Raw genomic sequence first — 24,007 nt, 5'->3', positions numbered from 1 at the left:
TACCAATTCTTCCATCTCTGCTTATTGCAAATGTATCTTTCTTCTCATCTCTCACAGTGCTCTGAAGTTCTGCTTCACTCATGTAGCCCACCCCACACTTCACTCTGTCATCACTGGTGTTATCTTTCTCATTGTCAGGTTACAAACTCCCTAGGGTAAAAGGCCTGTGACTTTTGCTGCTATTTGACAAGACAGATTATTTTACAATAGGAATTTGTATTATCTTTTCCTGACTGTATGTATTTTTTAAAAACACAGAAGAAAAGAAGCCTATTTGGTTTTGGATTTTTCCTCTCAATCTTTCCCCCTCTCTCTCTGGGTAAACTAGTCTTTGTGTTATCTACTCTTAGAGGTATTTCTGCTTCCAATTGGAAGAAGGGAAAGGCATTCTCTCCTCTTCTGAGTCTGAGGGATTCTGATGGGAAGAGATGGAACCTATGGATTTCTGTGAATATCAAGGGAGCCTGACCCAGTGCCTAACAACATTCTGGGGTGGAGGAAGATCTCTGAAGGAAGGTTGTCTATTTTAGGGACATTGATTTATATCCTGTGTATCCTTACCTCAACAAAGAACTTGTACATAAGACAATGAAGAGGAAGAATTATCTAAGTTAAAAAAGTCACATAAGTTCAGCACTGAGTATTTAATCATTCTGCTTGATTTGGAAGATTCACCACCTTAGAATCATTGTGCAATGCTAACAGAGAAATGTAGTAATAATGCAAGTTGTTTTTCCTCTCCATGTCATGGACTGAGGAGGATCAGATCCTATTTTACTTGATTTGAAGAAATCACATTCACAAACTTGTTTCCTGTCTTGATGAAAAACATCTAGACTTACTACACATCCATCTGTCAAAAGGAATGGGTCTACTGAATAATTTAGAAGGGTAAACCTAGCTGGTCAGTAAAGTCCAGTTTGATATATAACTCAACTAAATTCAAGAAGCAAATAGTTAATATGGTAAATCATAGATAATGATCTAGGTGATAGGTAATGATACTAGATAGTTATCTAGTATTTTTTTTTTGGTCCTGATTATTCAGTATTATAAAGAGAATGATGAACACTTAGACGCTAGCTAGGAGCAGCAGAAAAAAAAGCATGTTACTATTTAGGGACATTGACATATTTACATTTTATATTTGAAGAGCTAAACAAAGTAGAGTAGTCATGAGTCATTTATTAAGAGGATAATACTGTTGTATACCTAAAACTCAAAGGACTGGTGCCTATGAGTATTTTATTGAGTCCACTACAAACACCTATTGTCCCTTTATCATTGATATATAATAGAAGTGCTTTGCAAACTAACTTACAAAAGAATGAAGTTAGTTATCCAATGAACCACAAGAAGAGATTGTGAGACCTACATTAGGGACCTGAATGATTTTCCTTGATGCATTTGCATTTCTTATTGTGTAACAAAGCCTGTCTTGTATAACTGTGCCCTATTGAAAACACATTTTTTTAATGATAGCAGTTCCAGAAAAAAGTATTATGGTAAAGGAAAGCATAAAATTCAGATTGAATATTACCAAAGGGAGGCAGACAAAGGCAAGGCAGGGTAGAGACTTAAATAAAGACAGCTAATGATAGTATTCACAAGACAAAATAAAAAAACCTTATTAGATGTGAGAAAGGTTTTTGTTGTTGTTATTTTTTGTTTGGGTTTTCAGAATTGAGAAAGTTTTATGGGAGAAATGGAGGGTCACAGGAGAACTTTAGGTAGAATATTCTTGGTAGGACCAGAGCTGGAGGGAAGTTATTACCTGTAATGTCTTCAAGATGAGACTTTCAAAATTAATTTCATTAGTGATATGTGTGTGTGTGTGTGTGTGTGTGTGTGTGTGTTAATCACTGTCTTTCTGGCAGGAAAGAATAAAAGATGAGATGTTTCTTCCTCCAGACATCCTACCTCAGAGTTTATTTTGTATTAAGTTTCTGTTTGGTGCCTTCAGCATCTGCTCATGGTTGCACTTGGAATATGAACAGCTGTCTTAGGGCTTTCTGCAGACAGGCCTAGAAAGTTGGCATCCTTCGCTATCTTCCCATCTTCCCTTGCATCTTTTCTTTCCCACAACTCTGCCTGTCTCCAAGTTAAGCTCTTAGCTTAGTTTACCATGGATTTTATTTATTTTCTTGGCCAGCTATTACAAGTTTCTTTTTGAGATGTGAAGTGATCATGAGAAATCAACTGGCAGTGAAATTCTGGGGTTATCTTTCTACCTATAGAGAATGGTTTAAGAAGTGATGACAGAGATGATGTCTGCCAAGTCACGGTAATGTTGACAGGTTAATGAGATATAGGTTTTAGATTTAGCAGGAAGGTTTTAGTAGTAGTTCTGTGTGGGCTAATGAGTGCGTGAGGAGGACTCTGAGGACTATGTCCCGAAGCTCTTCCTCCCACAAGAATCCTAGTTGCTGAGATGCATCAGGTACATCATACAGGTGTAGCACAGACCAGAGTGCAGAAACACAGAAATACGGTGTAACCTTCTCATGCTTTTCCGCCTCCAAACAAAATGCACCAGCTTCCCCCATGCTGTGGGTGGAGTCAGCAAACCCAAGCATGGCATCTCTGAAAATAGAGTTTTGTGGGGTTTTTTTTCCTAATAGATTTACTCTGCAATACAAGATATGTACGTTTACTGGGAAAAGAAAGAGCCAAAGCAGAAAGCAAACAACCAAGAATATCTTATAAAGTTATGTCTTGACTAATGATGGGGCTTTTGACCTGATTAACCCAATGAAAGTTGAAAATATCATAAAACAAAAATGCATTTCCTCCCAGGCACTAATGTGCCTGCAATCCTAGATACTCAGGAGGCTGGGATCTGGGGTATCTGTGGTTTGAAGTCAGCCCAGGCAGGCAAGTTCTTGAGACTGTTATCTCCAATTAACCACCTACAAATTGAAAGTGGAGCTTTGGCTCAAAGTGGCACAGGGCTAGCCTTGAGCAAATATGCTCAGGAATAGGCCCTGAGAATTTAAAGCCCACAATGGGCTAAACAAACAAACAATAAAAAAAACCAAAGCATTTCCTATGCCTGACCTATAAAGTACCTAAGCTAGCAACCCAGTACACTGTAGAGTTGTTGTTTTTAGTTCATGGTTAAGTGGTGGGCTCAGCTACAGATCGCAACCATGGCCCAACATGGCAAGAGCATACCATGTAGCATATTTCTGGTTGGAGATAAAGGTTAGAATTCCAAATCTGAATACAGCACTGTACTGAATGTACATTGCTTTTTCCTCTGCAATAAAGTTGAAAAATCACAACTGGATCCATGGTAAGTTAGGGACCATCTGTTCTCAGAAAATGACACTTATAATAGTTTACCCTAAATAATGAGACAAAGTTCAAAGAACTGTTTATTTTATTTATTGATCCAGCCAGCTTTTACAGAGTGCTTCTATGGTGAAAAGGCAGGTATTAGAGCTGGGTATGGTGGCTCTTGAATCTCAGCCACTTAGGAGGTGGAGCTCACGAGGATCTCAGTTCAAGGCCTACATGGGCAGAAAGTTAGCAAGGCTCACATTTCTGTTAATAATCTAGATGTGGTGGACATGCCTGTGGTCCTAGCTTCACAAAAGGCCATAGGTAGAAGGATCACAGTCAGAGGGAAGCCTTGACAAATACACAATTCTATCTGAAAAAAAAATAATTAAAGCAAGAAAAGGCTGGGCATATGACACAAATGTAGCCCATTTCTGTTCTTAGAGCCTGTGATCTTGGCTCAGTGATGTGGAAAAGGTCTGAGTGTGACCGGAAGGGGAGACAAGCCTTTCCCAAGCAGCCAGGTGAACAATTGCAGCCTGTTTCAAAAGCCACTCAGAGAAGTGAAGAGGATGGCTGCAGAGTAGAGTGGGAGGTAGGAGCAGCAGAGTAGAAACAAAGCCCACAATCGTTAGGGTCTGGATCGACCAAGGGGCCTAGGAGTTAGACTACCAGTTCTGGGAGAATGGGTGGAGAAGAGTAACACTAGACTTTTGGTAAGCTCCTCTGGGGACTGATAGGGAGATCCTTTGGTTGATTGAGGAAAAGGGAGGCATCAAAGACAGCTCCAAGTTTCTGCTTTGGGTACTTTAGCAGTGGAAGTGCCAGGAGTTTCTGTAGTCCTTGTCATTGGCATAGGGAAAGTGGAGTGAATGCAAATGTTCAGAGCACTGAAAACCTATTGAATATAAGAATGGAGAGAGAGAAAAAAAATTATTGGTGATTGTAGAAGTCTAGGAACGAAGAGGGCAACTTGGGCTTGATAGAGACATCAGAGACTGAAGAACAAGTTGGTGCAATTGAAGCCATGGAACCAAGTGGATCATGCCAAATGGATGCTCTGACATGAGAAAGACCCACTGCCACAATGAGACTGGAGCACACTCACATTTCGCACAGAAGAAGGAAGGAAACAAAGATTAAAGGAAACCCAGCAGAGGTGTGTGCAGACAGACGAGAAACACCAGAAAAGTAACCAACCTGTGAGGTTTTTAACTGCTTCTTCATTTGGTTTATTGGAATCTTTCAGTGCCTATGTTACTCCATTTGAAAAACAGCATGAAAACTTTCAGGCCATCAAGATACAATAAATGGCTGAATTTCCCAAACCAGCTTGCTTAGAAAATGAAAAGTTCTGGTTAATTTAGTTTTTATCATTATTAGATATAGTGAATTTTAAAAAAACAACCCTAAAACTTTTTCTATGCTTCAGTTTCCAGTGCCGATTGCTAAATATCTGATAAATTACATTTATGTCTTCTTTGTCGTTTTCCCGCTTCTCTACATTTTCCCCTGTCATCCTCCAGTGGCCCAGTGACATCCTAGCAAGCCCATTTCTCCCAGTAACCATTTTCCCACAAGTTCCAAGTATTTTGGTTTTATAACCAACCACACCAAAATGAATGACATAAAACAACAAGGCCAAGGGTACACAAATCTACAGTCCCAGCACTCAAGAAACTGAAATAGGGTGATAGGAATTCAGGTCCAGTTTGAGCTATAGAGCCAAACACTGTGTTGAAAACAAATAAACAATGAACAACACAAATAGCAGTTATTTTGTGTATGGCTTTGAAATTGTAGCAAGGCGTAGAGACAGGTCACCTCTTCCATTTGAATTCATGAAAGTTACTCAAAGCCTGAGAGGTAAAACAATCTGGGCCTCTTAGCATCTCTCTCCACATTCTCTGTAACTTTAAAATAGCTTAATTTCTTGCATTTCCTTTCCAGACTCAGAGAAAGAGAGAGACCAACAGACAGACAGACAGACAGACAGACAGACACACACACACACACACACACACACACACAGAGATAGGGAGAGAGCACATCAGCTATGTCTATAACACTTAGCCTTGGATATTCACCTCCTTCTATTTGTCAAGGTACACAAGGACCTTGACAAAGGTTTATTCCATTACAAGGGGAGAGACTATAGACCTTACCTCTTAATGGAAACTGTGAACATCCAGTGAAAAAGAACATGCGATTATGGTACATATTATTTTTGACATTCGCAGAAGGGAGTTCACCATACTAGATAACCGTGGTTTTCGATATCAGTGCTACTTACTGTGGCAAGTGTCTTATCTCCCTTCAAGAAGACACGTCATGGGCTGGGGATATAGCGTAGTGGCAAGAGTGCCTGCCTCGGATACACGAGGCCCTAGGTTCGATTCCCCAGCACCACATATACAGAAAATGGCCAGAAGCGGCGCTGTGGCTCAAGTGGCAGAGTGCTAGCCTTGAGCGGGAAGAAGCCAGGGACAGTGCTCAGGCCCTGAGTCCAAGGCCCAGGACTGGCCAAAAAAAAAAAAAGAAGACATGTCATCCTTTTGTGCTGTCAACCTTTAATTAGGTAAACACTTCCAACACCGGGTCAATGAGCAAAAGTTCTGATTAAAGTCTTCCAAATTCATTTATACATGTAGTTGATCTTAAGAATTACTGCCTTTTTAATAGAGAAGAACTACTTAATGTTTCCCTCATTTAAATGAATAAAGATACATATTAAGTCCTTAGCAAGTTGAAAGTAGAAGGAGGATTTGGAGAAAGGCCTATAAGAGAACGTCATAATCATGACATTTTGAGTTTTATCAATCATTCTCTAGAACAGCCTACTATGAGAAATAATGCTTCATCTCTCAGAACGTGCACTAAAATTTGTTAGTTGATGAAAAAACCCAAGATAAATTTATTTTCTAGTTACTCAGCTATTTCTCTGAAAAAAATGGGCCTCTAAAAAGAATTTAGTATTTAAGGAGTCTTTGGGATTCCTGAAAATTAATAGTTGAAAATGTTAACATAGTTTTAAACAAAGAACAGTTCAAAGTTTTGACTGTTGATGTGATTTTAAGCCTCCATGTATGCATCGTTCTGATATTTTGTTTTGCAGAAAATGGCTCTGAAGATATCGACATACTTCCTAGCGGGCTGGCTTTTATCTCCACTGTGAGTATTTCCCAATCTGTTCGGATGCTCCTGTCAATAGCCGTATAGACAGTGCATTAATGCTGCCAGGTGGACCTCTATTTCATTCCACCTCCAGGTCAGGCGAGTCAACTAAAAAGGCTCAAACAGGCATCTGAAGGGCCAATTATAACACCACAGGAATGCCCAGCCTTGACTGCCCCATGGTGGGCAGCTCCCTGTGGTCAGCTCCATACGGGCAGGGTCTCAACAAATGCATATTGATTTGCATTTGATTTCCAGGCTGGTTTGCAGAGCTATCTTGTTACTGTTCATCCTCAGCATTGCCCTATTGGATTGGGTGCTCATCTTCTCATTAACTAGTATTCTTTCCATGCTTGCCTGTGCTTGGAGTTATGTAAATGTTAACAGATGGAATGTTAACCATGTCACTGGGTTCAAAACCCTGAAATTGTTCTTTCTTGGGCTGTTGATTATTCCTTCCATTTCTCTTTAAAGAATTAGGGAAGAATCTGAGTTTCATTCTCAACATCACATTTAAAAACTTGGGGTGAGAGGTAATCAGCAAGCCACACCAGGGACTCACAAGTAATAAACAGAAAACTGTATGTTTGTAAAATGATGGAAATTGTCATATGTATTTTAAAATCAGTTGCCCATTGCAGTTTGGTTTAAAATGTTTTACAATTCTACTATGACAAAGTGGATTTATGATGTTATTAATGTGAATGAATTTTTGATGTTAGAATTTCCAGGTCTAATATTCCATTTTGGCCAATAAAACTCTATTGAGAATATGAGCTTTAAAATAAAAATGTTTTGGCTAAAACAGTGGTCTCAATTTCCAATTTTAAAAAATATACACAGTAGAATATAATGAAGGTGTCATCTGTATTTTAAATGACTGGTAGGTCCTAGAGAAAAATGAACCAAGAAATCGGGGGCTGGGGCTGGGAATATGACCTAGTGGCAAGAGAGTTTGCCTCATATACATGAAGCTGTGGGTTCAATTCCCCAGTACCACATGTATGGAAAATGGCCAGAAGTGGCACTGTGGCTCAAGTGGCAGAGTGCTAGCCTTGAGCAATAGAAAGCCAGGGACAGTGCTCAGGCCCTGAGTCCAAGGCCCAGGACTGGCAAAAAAAAAAAAAAAAAAAAAAGAAATCGGGGGAAAGAGTTAACATGAGAACAGAAGATTGCTACTTTTTCCTTGGGAAAAAGAGATAGGTTAAGAGATTTAAAGTAGATACCTGGAGAAATACAATTGATTACATTTGAGAATCAACAATAGCTTGTACTGTGGCTCAAGTAGTAAGAGCACCTACCCAATGGACATTGGTTTGGAGCCCAGTAATGCCAAGGGGAGCTGGGGATTGAGAGACAGAGAAACAAATATTGGATATCTGTCTAAAATTGGAATGATGTCTTTGTAGTAGTTTTTCAGTGCAATTTTAGATGTGCCCTTCAGAAGAGCTAGCCCAGGGTAAAAGGAGACATGGAACATCTGACAAAGCCAAGAGTGTGGAATCCTTAGCCATGGTCTGTTACTTGGTGGTGACAGAATCTGATCTGGAAACAGAAATTGATGGCCGGGGACTTGTGGGTCTTCCTCCAGGTGTGGCATCTAAGGAGAACTAAAGAGTAAGCAGCAACACTCCAAAGGCCTCAGAGGCCTTGTGCCCCAGACAAAGGCTAGGGCACAAAGTTTGCACATAGCAGGACTGATTTGAGAAAAGCCTGATAATATAAATAAGGAAGTTCTAAAAATATAGACTATGTACTGTGTGGAGTCAATGGGAGGAGAGAGAGAGAGAGAGAGAGAGAGAGAGAGAGAGAGAGAGAGAGAGAGAGAGAGAGAGAGAATTTATAAGCAGAAAGAGGAACACAAAGGGAGGCTAGAGTCGAAAGGAAAGGACATAAACTGACATTAATGAAGCTAAGAGTTCAAAAGAAGATAGAGAAAGTACTTGAGCAGGAAAGAGACTCTTTTGGACATGGTGTAGAATAAACCACCCCAGGGTTTTGACACAATGAACTCAGATGTAGCAAAAGCTCAATGCACCCAGATGCTATTGCTGGTGGAGGGAAAGCAGGTCCTACCAATAGAAAGGGCCACTGTCTAATTTACTGGAGTGAAGTTTTTGTCATAGTTAAGAAAAGGGAATTTTATATAAGATTTTTCAGACATGCCTGTATGGACAAAGGCAGTCCATACTGCTTTTTACTATGATTGACACAATAAATAATACTACTAACCATGACACTCATACAATAAAGGTGTCATTCATTCTTGTTTAGTTAAGTAGAATTAGTATATATGCCATTATATAGGACAATCAGAGTAGACTACAGGGATGGGAACAAGTAAATGAAAGTATATAATCCTTCTCTATATTTTGAGAAAAGGAAATTATACCTTTGATTATACAAAATAATATTATCAAAATGAATTCTAGGAAATGGAAGCAGAGGCATTCTGACCCTTTGTTGATTTGTCAATGATTTTTTGTCTTGTTTGTTTATATGTATATGGAAGGAGGGAGGCACAGAAATGGAGAGGCAAAGGATGAACAAATATAGCAGTGGTACTCACTAGACACTAGTGAAAATGAAACACTGTATACAATTTGTGGGTTGGGACAGGAAGGAAAAATTGGGTGTGTTAGGGCAGGGGGGACATTGTTAAAACTCCTCTGTACATCACCTTTATACTATCAATGAAGAATTTTGTAAAAAGAAAAGGAAGCTATACAATGTATCAGGACTGGAAAGAATCTTAGCCATTGTACATGTCAACATATTCATTTTATAGATGAGAAACCTCAGGCACTGACAGGCCAAGTAACATGTCTCTTGCATTGTCATTTGGGCTTTATTCATTTATTTATTTGTATTCATTAATGTATTCATTTTTTCAGTACTGAGGATTAAAGTTAGTGTCTTCACTCTAGTATTTGAGCCATACCATTAATCCATTTGCTTTTTAGTTAGTTTTGTTGTTTTTCAGATTGTTTGTTAAGCTGTTTAGGCTAGACTCAACTGTGATCCATCTATCTAACTCCAGAGTAGCTAGGATTACAGGCATTGCCACCACACCAGGTTTGGCTTTACTGTTCCTAAATTAAAAGTGCTTACTTATTTTGAGCATATTTCTTCCCACTCACAAACAATGTTTAGATACCATGGGAATTCTTATGCTCCCCCTTCTGACCCAGAGCAGATTGTGGAAAATATTGTGACAAAAAAAATCTCAGAAATCTAAATGAAACAAAGAACTTGAAACATTTTGTTTGACCTTGAGATTTTAGCTTCAGTATGTATTTTGATATGTACATCTCTATATATTTATTCCCTATCATTTTAAGGGACTAAAATATCCAGGAATGCCATCCTTTGCACCAGATGAGCCCGGAAAAATCTTCCTGATGGATCTTAATGAGCAAAATCCAAAGCCACAGGCATTAACATTCAGTGATGGTTTTGACAAAGAAATATTTAACCCACATGGGATCAGTACTTTCATCGACAAAGGTAAACCCTGAATGATTAAGTATAAGAGGAAAAGAGGGATATGAAAAACATTCATCTCCTATTATTCAACACCCACATTTTAAAAAGGTACATATTATTTTATCATGAAAAAATATATAATATTTTGCAAAATAATAGACGTGTATAAAATATATTTGAACACTTCATTTAAAAAAGGAAAACTCATATTAGGGACTCTGTGGTCTTTCCTTCTTCTTTTAGCCACTTTTCTTCTTATGTGCCTTATCACAATCTGTTTGAGTATCATTGCTCAGATAGCTAACATATACACTAAAGGGCCTTTGAAAAATAATTGTATGATATTAAGATGCTTGATCTGACAGGGAAATTTGATAAACTAAACTCATGAATATTAGAATCTCTGTACTTCAAAACCACCATCAAGAAAGTAAAAGGGTCAAAGGAATGAGATACTACTTGAAAAGTAATATATGCGATGATATCCAGAATATAGAAATAATTCTTATGACTCAACAATAGTGATAAATAACTTAATTATTAAAAGTGGGCGGGAGCTAGGTATTATGGCATACACTTATAATCCCAATATTCCAGAGACTGAGACAAGAAGTTTGTGAGTTCAAGACCCATCTGGGCTATACAGTGAAACTTCATGAAAAAAAAGAAGGGAAAGTTGTATCCAGTATCAGGGCTCTTTGGAGGTTGAAATCCAATCCATATTTTGTTAACCAGCCCTAGGACCAAGAATTTTGCTGAAGTAGACCAAAAGAAAGCCTTATCTGTGAGGGAGACGACTCCTAATTTGCATAAAACAGCTTGGTATATTTCTGGATCCTTGAATTTGAGCTTTACATGTCAGCACTTGAGCTGGCTCCATCACTTACTTGACAAGTACATGAAAGATGTGAATAGGGAGAATAATCCCACAACGACTCCTACAGTGGAACTATGGACCCCCTTTAAAAAGTCCATGGATCTTCTGTACTATGAGTGCTGTCAGATCAGGAAAGAGGACCCTATGAAAACAGGTTCCCACCCTGACTCCCTCCCAGGTAGTTCACATGCCCATATAAGAGTAACTGAGCCAACACTGTTGAAGTTGGAAATGCCTGGAGTTTTCTACATGATTTTTCTTTTGCAAGGGAATTCACATTCCATGTCTAAATGTTGTCGCAACCATGTTATGTTAAGAGTTCATTGTCTGGCTGAGATCTGTTGTTTATTTTAAGGTATTTACACTGTCTTGACATTTTTTGCCTTTAAGTTGTAATGTGGAAAAATGTCACAGACACACAAAAAAATTCTCAGCGAAGTTTTGTTTGCTTGTACTCTCTTATTGAAGGACCATCTGGAGAAATCTCGCTCATGTTTACAAACCATTGCCACTCCTCTCTGCCTGGTGGAAAGCACGGTAGAATGTAGACAGATAAGTTAGAGACATCTATACCTGGCTCTGTCTTGATGGTGGTGAAATTACTGAGTCCATTTCCTCCATAAATGACATTTCTGGCCTCTCAGTTGCATTATGAGGACCAAATGTAAGGCATATGAAGAACTTCCCCATACACTGGGCAAAGTAGTATGTGTTTATAATCCCAGCTACACAGGACTTGAACCCAGACAGAGCATAGTGACAGCCTCACTCTAAACCAACCAAACAGAACCAAAACCAAACCAAAGCCTTTGGAATTGACAAGACTGATTGATTGATTTGAGTTTTGATAATTTTATTTTTAAGCAGTTGTACAAAGCGGCTTCAATTTAACATGTCAGTTTAGGAATACAATGCATCTTAATCAGTGAGTGACCATGTTTGAAAATACATGTAAGAATGATTTTAAGGGGCAAAAACTGCTTGGAAATGATGTCTCTCATCCTCCCCCCTCAACCCCCTTTTAGACCACACTGTGTATCTTTATGTTGTGAATCATCCCGACATGAAGTCCACTGTGGAGATATTTCAATTTGATGATAAGCAGCGTTCTCTCATACACTGGAAAACCATAACACACGAACTTCTCAAGAGGTAGGGGATTAAAGTGCTGTGTACGTGTGGTTATTTTGCACTTCTGCTGTTGTTTTGTTTTCTTTATGGGTTCAGCAGGATTTCTTAAACTTTTGTTTTGTACTATTATTTCTAAAGCTTTCTAAAGATTCCCATGGTGACACTACCCAACACCTCACTAGAAATAGCTGTGTTCAGTATTGAATATCCTGATATTTTCCAACTTTTGAAAGCATTTTAATCCCATAAAGGTGTGCAATTAGATTCTCAGCTCGAATTCCATCCTCTCACCGCAGCATTGTAATACCTACTATTAGACTCTTTTTAAACACCCACAGCTTTCTCTTACCTATGCTGGTAGATTGTATTCTGGGAGCTTCACCCACTAGTGTTCTAACCAACCACCAGATGGGCCATTTCTTTGTACCTAATTCTCTAAAGCAGACTTTCATAGACGTTTGTGGGTGCTTACAAAAATTGTATTTATTAAGTGTTAACTATGTACCATATGCTAGGCCAAAATATTTCATTTAACTTAATTCTCACAACAGCTTGTAATAGTAGGCAGGAGTAAAATGGATCTTAGAGAAGATTTGTAACTTGCTCAAGTCACACAATTTGTGCCTAACACAAGTACAATGTAAATGTATACCTATCTGAACTGAAAGCTGAGGTCTCCGTTGCAATGGTCAACATCTTTGCTACTTCATTCTGAAAAAAAAATCACTTTTTAGTGGATAGTTTGCCTGTTTCAAGTCTGTGGAAAGCAATAAGGAAGTTACCTTGTTATTTCTTGCTATGCTGGGTTTTGAACTCAGGGTCTCATACTCTCCTCTTATTTACTTGGTTGGTGCTCTACCACTTGAGCTATGTCTCCCCTCTGCTTATTTTGGCCATGGATCTTTTGGACTCTTCTACCTGGACTGGCCTCAGTCCACCATCCTCTGGATCTCAGCATCTTGAGCAGCTAGGGTTACAGGTGTGAGCCATCAGCACCCAGCATAATTTGTTTTTATGTAAAATATATTTGATACTAAATGAATGCATCCAAAACAGTGGAAGTTGATTTTTCTACAGGGTAAGAGAACAGAGAAAGAAATAGCAAAATTCCATTACCTGTGTTCTCTTTTTTAACATTTCCTGTGAATTCATCCTCACAGAAGATAGGGGTAATAGGAGAGTGAAGAAGTAAGAGGAGAAGAAAAAGAAGAAAAAGAAGAAAAAGAATTGAAGTTATTGACCTTTTTCCATAATTCATGGCACTGAGTTCCAAGGCCAGAGTGGCCCAGGACTTGCAAATAATTGCTACAAAACTATGGACAAGTTACTAAATATTTGCATTAATTTTCTTTCAGTAAAATGTAGTTTCTCTTACAGATTTCACTTCCCTAATTGGTGAATTGCAATGATCAAATGCAATAGCATAGGCACTGGTGGCTCACACCTGTAATTCTAGCTACTCAGGAGACTGAGATCTGAGGATTGTGGTTCAAAGCCAGCCTGGACAGGAAAGTCCAGGAGACTCTTATCTCCACTTAACCACTACAAAACCAGAGTGGAAAAGTGGCTCAAAGTGGTAGACAGCTAGCCTTTAGAGAAATATTTCAGGGAGAGTGCAGGCCCTGAGTTCATAGTCCCATGACAAAAAAACATGCAATAGCATAATAGCATATGTCCTCCTAGGACGTTTTCTGGAAAGCTAACCAGGGGGGAAGTCTGACATGTGGGAACTTTATGAAAGCATTCAATCCCAAGAATCAGAAGTCTAAAATCAGGATAAACCAGGAAAAGGAAAATGTCATGCATTGGATCATGCCCTAAAAATATGATACGTGAAAGTGTAACCCTATATACTTCAGCATATTACTTGCTTGGAAAAGGTCATTACAAAGGTAATTAAAAATGATAAGTGATGCTATAGTAGGGTACATGCTTTACCCAGTATGGCTAGTGAACTTATATGAAGACAGACAACAGGACAAATGACATGTGCACATGGATTTTTATATTGGAGGAGTATTGTGTCTACTAATTCATGTAAAGCCTGGGGATACCAGAAACTAGAAAAGAAACAGAAAGATCTTTACATAAACTCTTCAGAGAGAGGGCTGGGGATATGGCTTAAGAGGTAGAACCCTTGCCTGCCATGCTCATAGTTCAAAACCAGTAACACATACACAAACCAGAGAGAGAGAGAGAGAGAGAGAGAGAGAGAGAGGAAGAAGAAGAGAGGAGGAGGAGGAGGAGGAGGAGGAGGAGGAGGAGGAGGAGGAGGAGGAGGAGGAGGAGGAGGAGGAGGAGGAGGAAGAGGAGGAGGAGGAAGAGGAGGAGGAGGAAGAGGAGGAGGAGGAAGAAGAAGAAGAAGAAGAAGAAGAAGAAGAAGAAGAAGAAGAAGAAGAAGAAGAAGAAGAGAGAAGAAGAGGAGGAGGAGGAGGAGAGGAGGAGGAGGAGGAGGAGGAGGAGGAGGAGGAGGAGGAGGAGGAGGAGGAGGAGGAGGAGGAGGAGGAGAGAGGAGAGGGCAAGAGAGGGGAAGAGAGAGGAGTAGAGAGGGGAAGAGAGAGGAGTAGACAGGAGAGGGGAGGAGAAGGGAGAGGAAGGGTGGAGAGAAAGGACTGGACAGAAGAAAGGAGAGGAGGAAACAAAAAACCTCCAGAGGTAACATGGCCCTGCCAGCACTTTGATTTTAGAACTCTAACCCCTAAAATGATGGAACAATAGTTCCTATTATTTGCACATCTGTTGATGGCACTTAGTTTTGTCAGCCATGAAAAAGTCATATATAGGAGAGCTATAGCAAAGCAATATCAAGCTGGCCACTGCTATAGTCAGTTTACTGCTCAAAATTATGAAATTATCATCCAGTAAGCAACATAAGAAAAAAAAGTATATCCATTAGCCTCATGTCCTATTGTGAAAGGTTTGCCTCATTGAGATTCCATCTCTTCAGAGCAGCTACTATAAAAAAATAAAAAATAAAAACTATTGCTCGTTAGAATGTAGGGGAAAGAAACCTTCACACCCAGGTGGATGGGAATGTAAATGTGTGCAAGCAGGATAGAAATCGGTATAGGGATTCCTCATTAAAACAAAACTTAAAGTGAACTAGCTGACCCACTGAAATCAGCAAGCTTACTAGAGGTAGCTGCACATCCATGTTTATCACTGTACTATTTACAATGTAGCCAGGAGATGGAATCAGTCCAGATACTCATCAACAGATGAATGGAGAAAGACAATGTGATATTCATATATGATGGATTTTTATCAGCCATCAAGAAGAATAAAATCATGCTGTTTGAAGGAAAAATGCATGGGACTAGAGGTCATCAGGTTAACTAAAATCAGACACACAAAATGAATATTATATGTTTTCTCTCCTATGTGGAAGCTAGTAGAGGAGGGATATTTGGAAAGGGAAAAGTAATAGGGAAGAGATGGAGAGAAGGGACTGAAATGAAGAGTAGTAGGGAGAGTATATATAACCAAAGCACAATAAATGCTGGGATGTGAATGCCACAGTGAAACTCCTTCTTGTGTGCAATTAATGCACACTAATAACTATAGTAAAGTATGATTTCAAAAAGATTTTCCTCAAAGGCTTTACCTACCCTACACTCCTGACTGTGCATGTGCAAATCAAGACTGGTAGTATCTTGACTCTTGGGTTGCACCTGCAGGAAGTTGGACAAGTTTTTATGCAGAACTGGTTTAAGTAGAGGTAGGCAGAACTGGTTGAAAGAAAGGGAGACAGCAGAGATAGGTAAAAGCTATAAGATCTTAAAGAGGAGTTCAAGAGTACTGGAGGCAAAATAGCATTTTTTGGAAGGCATTTTATTTGTGAATTTGGTTATTGCTGTCAGATGAGACAGCATCTGGGGGGAAGGAATGCTTAAGTGGAGACATTAAAGATAAGTAGCCCAATGACCTGGGGAAAGTTCTATATGTCAAAACTGCAAAATGTTTTTTCAAGTCATCTGAATTTTCCTTTCCAAAAATTTTATCTAAAGAAGCTATTCTGTTTTCTTGTTTGTTTGTTTGTTTATTTTTGGAGGTACGGGACTTAAAATTCAGAGTTTCACACTTTATGCTTGCTACAGAGGCCTTCTATCATTTGAGCCATGCCTTCAACACTTTTTGTGCCGGTTATTTTGAGAGAGGGTTTCACTTTTTGTCTGGAAAGGTCTAGGCTACAATCTTCTGTTTATCCTTCTCTTGTAGCTAGGATGACAGGTGCATTCTGCCTTGCCTTTTCTGTCTAGATGAATTCTTATAAAGCTTTTTTTGCACCACTGGCCTTCAACCACACCCTTCTGATCTCTGCCTCTTGAGGAGGTAGGATTACAAGCACCCTGTTTTCTTTACATTTTTTGAGGTTACTTCTTTCTTTTCCAAAATGGAAAGAACTTTGCTGTTTTCACACGTTACAAAACAAAGCTTGCTTTATTTAGAAATCTTAAGGACAGTGGGGCACAGTAATCTGTACTTGTAATCTCAACTAACAAGGATGCTGAGCTGGAGGATGGCTCACGACCAGTACTTCAAGCCCAATCTTGAAACTGTCTTAAAACAAAACAAAAAACCTTATTGGTATGGCATAGAAGCACAGAAAAATACCCCCCATAATCAATCTATTCAGAAAAAAACATAAAGCCAGGATGAACTAGCCTCAGGTATGGTTATAGGAAGAAAAGCCTGTGGCTCAGAATCACAGTTGTATTTTCTCACTCATGCTTCCTATCCAGTGTAGATAATTAAGAGCCTGGGTCTCATATTGTCCTCATTTAGGGCCCTAGGTGGAAGACAATTCTCAATCATCAGAAAAATTGCTCAGTTGTATGGAAACCCAGTGACTTATTCACAGGCTATCAAAAAAGCTTCTATCCAGAATCTATACACATTTCATCTCATTGGCCAAAGTAAGTCACATATCTGTGATTTATCTTCAGAAGAACCACAATTATTATAACTATTAAAAATAACAATTGTTAATACATGTTTCAAGATTTTGAAGTTTGAAGTTTGTCTATTCATGTCATTTTACTGAATTCTGTGGAAGAGACAAAAATATTAAATGGCTCAAGAAAACCATCATAGCAATGTAAAATTATAGTTTCCATGGTTCTATTATTTAAAACTACTTTTTGAAACCGGTAAACATATTGATCTATGTAGATTGACAACAATGAAGATACTCAAGTACCTCATGGGTTCTCTCTCTCTCTCTCTCTCTCTCTCTCTCTCTATCTCTCTCTCTCTCTCAGTGTGAATGATATCGTGGCTGTAGGACTAGAAGAATTCTATGCTACAAGAGACCACTATTTTAACTGCTTCCCCTTAACATTGCTTGAGATCATCTTAGAACTTCGCTGGACTTATGTTCTTTTCTACAGCCCAAGAGAGGTCAAAGTGGTGGCCACAGGATTTCAATCTGCCAATGGGATCACAGTCTCACAGGACCAGAAGTATGCTTTAATTTTTTTAATCATTTGTCATCATGTGTTTTGGTGGATTCCTTCCTTTAAGGGGAAATTACTTCCTTAGACTTAAGTAGTCAATATGAATGGGGGTAGGAGGGTAGGAGTGGGAAGGGAATCCAGGTATGGCAAGAGTTAGCCCTAGGTGTGTGATCATAAACTATTTGTTCTCTGGTGCTTCCAGGCCCCCTCCATTAGAAAGAGGGATGAGACTAAAAAATAAGGCCCTTGTTCCAATTCTTATATAGCTTTAGAAACACACTTTCCTAATATATTAAACAAGGGATCAATGTGCAATACATCTGCCCTTAGAGGCTAGAAGGCATTTTACCATTTACACTAAATTCAGTTACCCAAAAGTTCTTGTAAAGAATGGAGGCATTTTGATTAAATTGGGCATTGTGATCTTTTCAATTTACTGATTTATAATGACATATTATTTGATATTTTAAATAGCATGGATTTTAAAAAAGCTTTTATTATTAACTAGTCGTACAAAGAGGTTATGATTCCATAAGTCAGCCTATAAGTATGAGGCATCTTGATCAATGTAAGCCCTTCCATCCTTTTCTCAAGAGCTGTGAGGCCCAGCTGGTTGCTTCTGTACAATGGGAACTAGTTTCAACAGCCTTTGAGACTCCCACACTCATGCCGAAGGCAAGAGGACAGCCCAATTATGGCTGCCAGTGGACAGCTTTACTTTGACAGTGCCTGCTTCTGCAGGCAATGAGGAACAACATGCAGGAAAGCGCCAAGTGCTATCCACACAAGGCAGCTGCCATGACGTTCCCCCCTCCCATTTCTGCCCTCAAGTTACATAGTTCAGTTTTTACATGTTGTGATTTGAATAGCATGGAATTACAAGAAACACTACTTATACATGTTTAAGAATTGAAGATTTTTACAAAAGAAAAATGTCACGAATATTCATATGTAGATTTGAGGTAACAAAGAGATCTTTGTGGAAAATATCTGTAACTATTATTCCTCTTAAAAAATTACAAACACTGATTGTGTCACCTGGTACTTCTTCTCTAACACTTTAAGAGGTATAAGCTCTATTGGCCTTCAAGAAGTCTATTTACCTCTATATTATTTAAAGGAAAAACTATAAGTTCTAAATAGAAATATTTAGCCTATATATCATTTAAAAAAAGTTTTGTTACCTTATAGTCATATGTCATCTTCAAAGTCTACTTAAATATTTCAAGGATATTAAAAGCATCATTTCACTATCTTCTTTTATATTGTTTTAGAAAGACATCACAGTGGCACTTCAACCTAGTATAAAATTTTATAGCTCTTCTCCAGAACAATAGTCAGGGTCCTATCCTCCTTACGATTTGCATATGTGTAAATGTTATTTATGTTAAAGGTATGTCTATGTAGCTGATGTATCCGATGCCACCATTCACATAATGGAAATACATGATAATTGGAATTTAACTCAACTGAAGGTAAAAGTACCCCAGCTTGCCCTCACCACATGACCTCTTACAATACGTCCACATTTGATCCAACAATATGCTACTTAAATAAAGGGATCATGACTATCATAGAGCATGCTGGTGGGATTGTGCTTATATTTTAAAAGTAGAGTCACAAGCCCCACTAGTTTTATGGACCAAGAAGAGTTGGTGGGTTGTGGGGAGAAGGATAAACATTGAGACAATGTCTTCACCTTGTCTTCTTTGTTGGAAGAGAATACACTTGGGCACCTTACCAGATAACTTGAATGTTGATCCTGCCACGGGAGATATCTTGGCAGGGTGCCATCCAAATGCCCTGAAAATTTTGTTCTATAACCCCGAGGATCCTCCAGGGTCAGAAGTAAGTGCTTATATTTCTCTCCATTCATTGGCAAAGCTGCAATAAAAATTAAAAACTTACTGGGAGTGAGGTGGGAGGAATTAGGTGGGTTACAGACTTGATGTTCTAATAGTAAGCAATTTCTGCATATAAAAAGTAGGGATGTTAACAGGATCAGGAATGTGATTCCTTAGCCCTTTCAGGCTACCAAGTGCCAATGTCACATTAGTGCCAGACAGTATGTCTCAGACATATAAGGGCTTTATTTGTTATTGGTAGTAAGGAGAAAACATGACATTGATATTCACTCACTGACTGAGATTATTCTATTTTATTTATAACCAGAAGGTAATGGGCAGTTCCTATATTTAGACAAAAGAGAGATTCATATGGCACAATCTTCTTTTTCACTATCTAATATGAAGCTTCAATAAAAGGGTTTAAATGGTTGTAGTCTCAAAACAGAATGATTTTCGGGCTGTAGGTTTTAATAGATATGGTGGTATTGAAAAACATATCCCTTAAGAGATTTTGCTTGCATTATTTAAAATAGATATTCTAAAAGAATAACGTAAGCCATTCCATTTTCTATAGTATTAAAAACAGTAGTAGAAGGCATTGTATTTCCTATGGCATTAAGTTAAAAAATAAAGACATTCTAGTAAATTCAAATACAGTCACCAAATCCTAGCACACATGCTCTGAGAGATGTGTAAATATGCAAACACTTACAGAACACCTGTCAAACAGCCATATGGTTTTCTAATTGCTTAGGCAATATCAGAAAATAAAACATGTACAAAGATCTCTGCTCTTTAGGGAGTGAAAGGACAGACACTGAACAGTAAGTATAAGAAATAAATCATATAGTGTTTGAAAATGATAAGCTCTATAGGAAAAATGGTATAGTTGGATAAAGAAGGTGAAAATTGCTGTGAAGGGAATGGGAAGAGCCTAATATTAAACAGAGATCAGTGTGGATCTGGCTAAAGAGATGTTTTAAAGAAAAGTATATTTGAATACATGTTTTCTGAGGTAGGAAACTGAGATTCACATGCTAGACTGGAAATTGGCCTAGAAAGAAAGCAGAACTGCTATTTTTAATTCAGTTAAAAAATTAATGTATTATTATTAACAGCTTCTTTATAAGAGCATATGTAATATATGTGTATTATTTATTATACATTATATGTATGTATATGTATATATATATAAAGTCTAGCCAGGCCCTCAAATGTGTAGATTGTTAGCCGAGCTAGTCTCAAGTAACAAATGAAACTTTTTTTGACTAAACCCCAATCACATTATCTGCTTTAAGGGAAAGCAAATATGATCATTGGAATGGTTGGAAGGTTGTTTAAGATCTTTTTTCCAGTCTCTGTTTTCAAGTTTGAACGTGTATTTATTTTAGGTAAGATTTCTTCCTTCAAACAAAGTATCATGTTTTCTACATGAGACCCAAGCTTGAGGACTTTTGTGTAACAACCTGAAATAAGTTTGCAAGATCTTTCTTAATACAAACAAGAACAAGAACCATCAACACAGATCCCTTAAGCTCCATTCAGACAAGAGTTGTCAGTATAGGCTCATGACTGATGAATTTCTGGTGTTTTCTTTAGGGTTCTACCACATTGTGTTTGAATGAACTTCTCCAGACTATTTGGAAGCCTGGATGGTTATGTATTTATTGATTAGCAGAGTTAAGTGTGTAATTCCTAAAGTTCAGTAGCAGCAGTGGGCAAGTAGTGATTAACAGATAGGTTTCCAAAGTTATATGTATTCCAGAATTGTATCCTAGCCACTTTAAAGATGTGAGGGCTCCGCTGGACAATCAGATTGGGTTGACTGGCAGTCTGGATATTCCTTTGTAATTTTTCCTGGGGCCCACCCACTCCTTGTGTAGAGGCATGAGGCAATACCACTCCAACAGCTGGAGAACCTCCAGCAGCCTGGGAATTAGATAAGTGTTCATTGGATCTAATCTCCTATAAGATGGCTGAAGTATCAAAAAAGATTTTGTGCTCTCTGGTGAAAAATTTGCCAAATGTCAAAGAATCAGTCCATCTGACCACATTGCTCTTCAGTACATAATACCTTCATAATAAGGGGAACATTTACTTAAGATGTGTGTAAAACTCAGCTTACTGATTTCTGGAAAAGTATATTTATTCCAAAACATTTGGGAACAGAAAGATCACTAGACAACTGTTCATATATTCTACTAATGAGTACTGTTCTTCTTGACAGGTACTGCGCATCCAGAATGTATTATCTGATAAACCCACAGTGAAAACAGTGTATGCCAATAATGGCTCTGTGCTTCAAGGCAGCTCTGTGGCTTCTGTGTACCGTGAGAAAATGCTCATAGGCACCGTGTTCCAGAAAGCTCTCTACTGTGTGCCCTAGACTTCAGACATTCCAAAAGTCTATGTATTTGATAAATGCAAACTTGTAATCATTTGATAAGTGAAACTCCAAAAAAGTAATAAATAAAAATAAAAAATGTGTTAGGCTTTTCTTAAGGCTAGAAGTATAGGTATAAAGAGGTTACAAAAAGTCATGGTAGTGATTGTCAATCATCCCTAATACTTTTCCCACTTCAGATGTGTGTGGGCTGTGAACCCTGAATTTTCAGCTTACCTGAGTAGCCAAACTTGTTTCTTTGGAGTGTTCCACAGCCCAGACCAGGAAAAAATAAATGAATACTCAAGTATTTACAATTCATATTCTCCTCAGCCAGTTGTGTGGAGGTAACAGCTACTAATCATATATCCTAGTCTTCAGCAGAAGGAAGGTTTAGCATCATACCACTGCTTAAATCTATCCTTGAACTTGCATTCTCCCATATAGCCACACAGGTTCTGGAGTGTGGAACAGACACGCCTGACCAGTTACTATAGCTTAGGGAAACCTAATGTGTTTATTTGTGATAAGCCCTCATTGGTATCAGCACTGATATCTTGGGTAATCTTGGCTCTGAACCATGAAATAGAGTCTCAGGGCAGTGATCTACAGTTTTCAGCTTGCTCTACTGGTTAGCTCAGCAAACCATTATTATGCAATGGATGATACCTGGCTCTAACAAACCTGAAGTAATAACAGGGTTGGCTCTAAACTCTTATCTTAAGGACTAACTGCATCTTAGTTTGATTAACTAAATGAAAATTCTCATTTTTTGGGTAAAGGCCAAAACAAACTTTAGAAAATGATTAAGGTTAGAAGATTAGAGGGCATGGCTAGGTTGATAAAGTGCTTGTCCATGAACAAAGGCAGCAGGTACTGAGTTCAAGTTCTGGTCTTGGACATTACAAAAGAAAGAAAATTATTAATGAAAAATCAGTGCACCCAAATCTCTTGAGAAATATTATTAGGGAGTAGTTGTTTGATTTTTTTTCCTTTTGGGGGGATGGATGGGTAAAGAGATTTCTTTATATTCTAAAAAATATTACTTACAGGTAAATGTTGCTGGGTAAAACTCTACCTTTTGTTTTTGTCCTGTGTTACCCTTTCTGGTTTAGGTAGTGATAGTAAGATTTTAGAGATTTCATTGTACTAAGAATGTCTCCAAACAATGCTGAAGGCAATTGTCATGTTTTAAAAGTTTAAAAATCAGAGCCATCAGGAAAACATACCAATACCCATTCCCATACCCATGCCCCCCGAAAACAGAGAGACAGAAACAGAGTCAGAGAAAGTTAGAGACCTTATTTTGTTCCTAATCCTCATACCCAATGGAAAATTAGAGATGGAAAGACCAAAAGAATAGAGATACTGGTGAGTTTTTGAGAACTGACTCTGTCCTGTCTTTTCCCCAGGCCAAGTTCAGAAAAGCAGAGTAATAAAACTCTCCAAGAGGGGCTGGGGATATGGCCTAGTGGCAAGAGCGCTTGCCTCGTATACTTGAAGCCCTGGGTTTGATTCCCCAGCACCACATATACAGAAAATGGCCAGAAGTGGCACAAGTGGCAGAGTGCTAGCCTTGAGCAAAAAGAAGCCAGGGACAGTGCTCAGGCCCTGAGTCCAAGGCCCAGGACTGGCAAAAAAAATAAAATAAAAAATAAAACTCTCCAAGAAATTTGGAATATCTTATTACTGAGGGAGCCTTGTGCTCTTTTCCATGGAGAGAACATGGAAAACTTACAAATCCCTGGAGCTCCTCCATGGCTGGGTGCACCAGCCTCAAGCAAAAGCAGATAAGAAATACTGAACAAGGAAGAGGATCTCTGTGAATATACTATGACATACCTGTACTAGAACCTGGCATAGGAGCATATACATTCCCATATGCCCAAGACAGCATGAGGTTTAGAAAAGAGAGCGCCATTAGGTGGTATCAAAAGGACATGATACCTTGGAAAAGAGAAGTAAGGATTGAATTAAAATGAAGCCTGAAGGTTAGATGGTGATGTCTCTGATGTTTCCTATGATGGTTTGACTCTATTGAATCCTCCTGGAGAATAGACAGAACAAAAACTGGATGTAGAATTGTCTTATTTATTGATCTCAACTTGCCAATTAGTATGGGTTCATAAAAATAATTTCTGAGCTGGGTGCTGGTGGCTTACTTCTGTAAGCCTGGAAACAGATCTGAGAAATGAGGTATGAAGCCATGCCAGGCAGGAAAGTCCATAAGACTGTTTTCTACAAATAAACGAAAAAAATTAAAAAGCCAAAAGTGATAGAGAGCTACCCTTGAGCACAAAAGCCCAGATCCTGAGTTCAAACCCTAGGTCAAGCACACACACACACAAAAATAATTTCTGATACACTTTAT

General features: G+C 38.5%; 1 protein-coding gene across 2 annotated transcripts in view; it reads left to right on the top strand.

The window, feature by feature from the left end:
* Nucleotides 1-24,007, top strand: part of LOC125347020 (serum paraoxonase/lactonase 3-like) — a 31,654-nt gene that overhangs the window by 5,785 nt on the left and 1,862 nt on the right. The window contains exons 3-9 of one of the 2 annotated variants that reach the window (XM_048340057.1): nt 6,398-6,453; nt 9,798-9,963; nt 11,845-11,971; nt 17,212-17,412; nt 18,800-18,881; nt 19,126-19,254; nt 21,481-21,670. In XM_048340057.1, the coding sequence (XP_048196014.1) occupies nt 6,398-6,453; nt 9,798-9,963; nt 11,845-11,971; nt 17,212-17,412; nt 18,800-18,881; nt 19,126-19,254; nt 21,481-21,639 (920 nt within the window). In that variant the 3' untranslated portion in view covers nt 21,640-21,670. Of the gene's footprint in view, nt 1-6,397; nt 6,454-9,797; nt 9,964-11,844; nt 11,972-17,211; nt 17,413-18,799; nt 18,882-19,125; nt 19,255-21,480; nt 22,020-24,007 lie in introns of those variants that run through there. The other variant, XM_048340058.1, reaches the window with a different exon arrangement.

The sequence above is a fragment of the Perognathus longimembris genome, chromosome 2, assembly GCF_023159225.1.
Source record: "Perognathus longimembris pacificus isolate PPM17 chromosome 2, ASM2315922v1, whole genome shotgun sequence".
Lineage (NCBI taxonomy): Eukaryota > Metazoa > Chordata > Mammalia > Rodentia > Heteromyidae > Perognathus > Perognathus longimembris.
The sequence above is the reverse complement of the archived record's forward strand: the minus strand, read 5'-3'. Positions and strand labels throughout refer to the sequence as shown.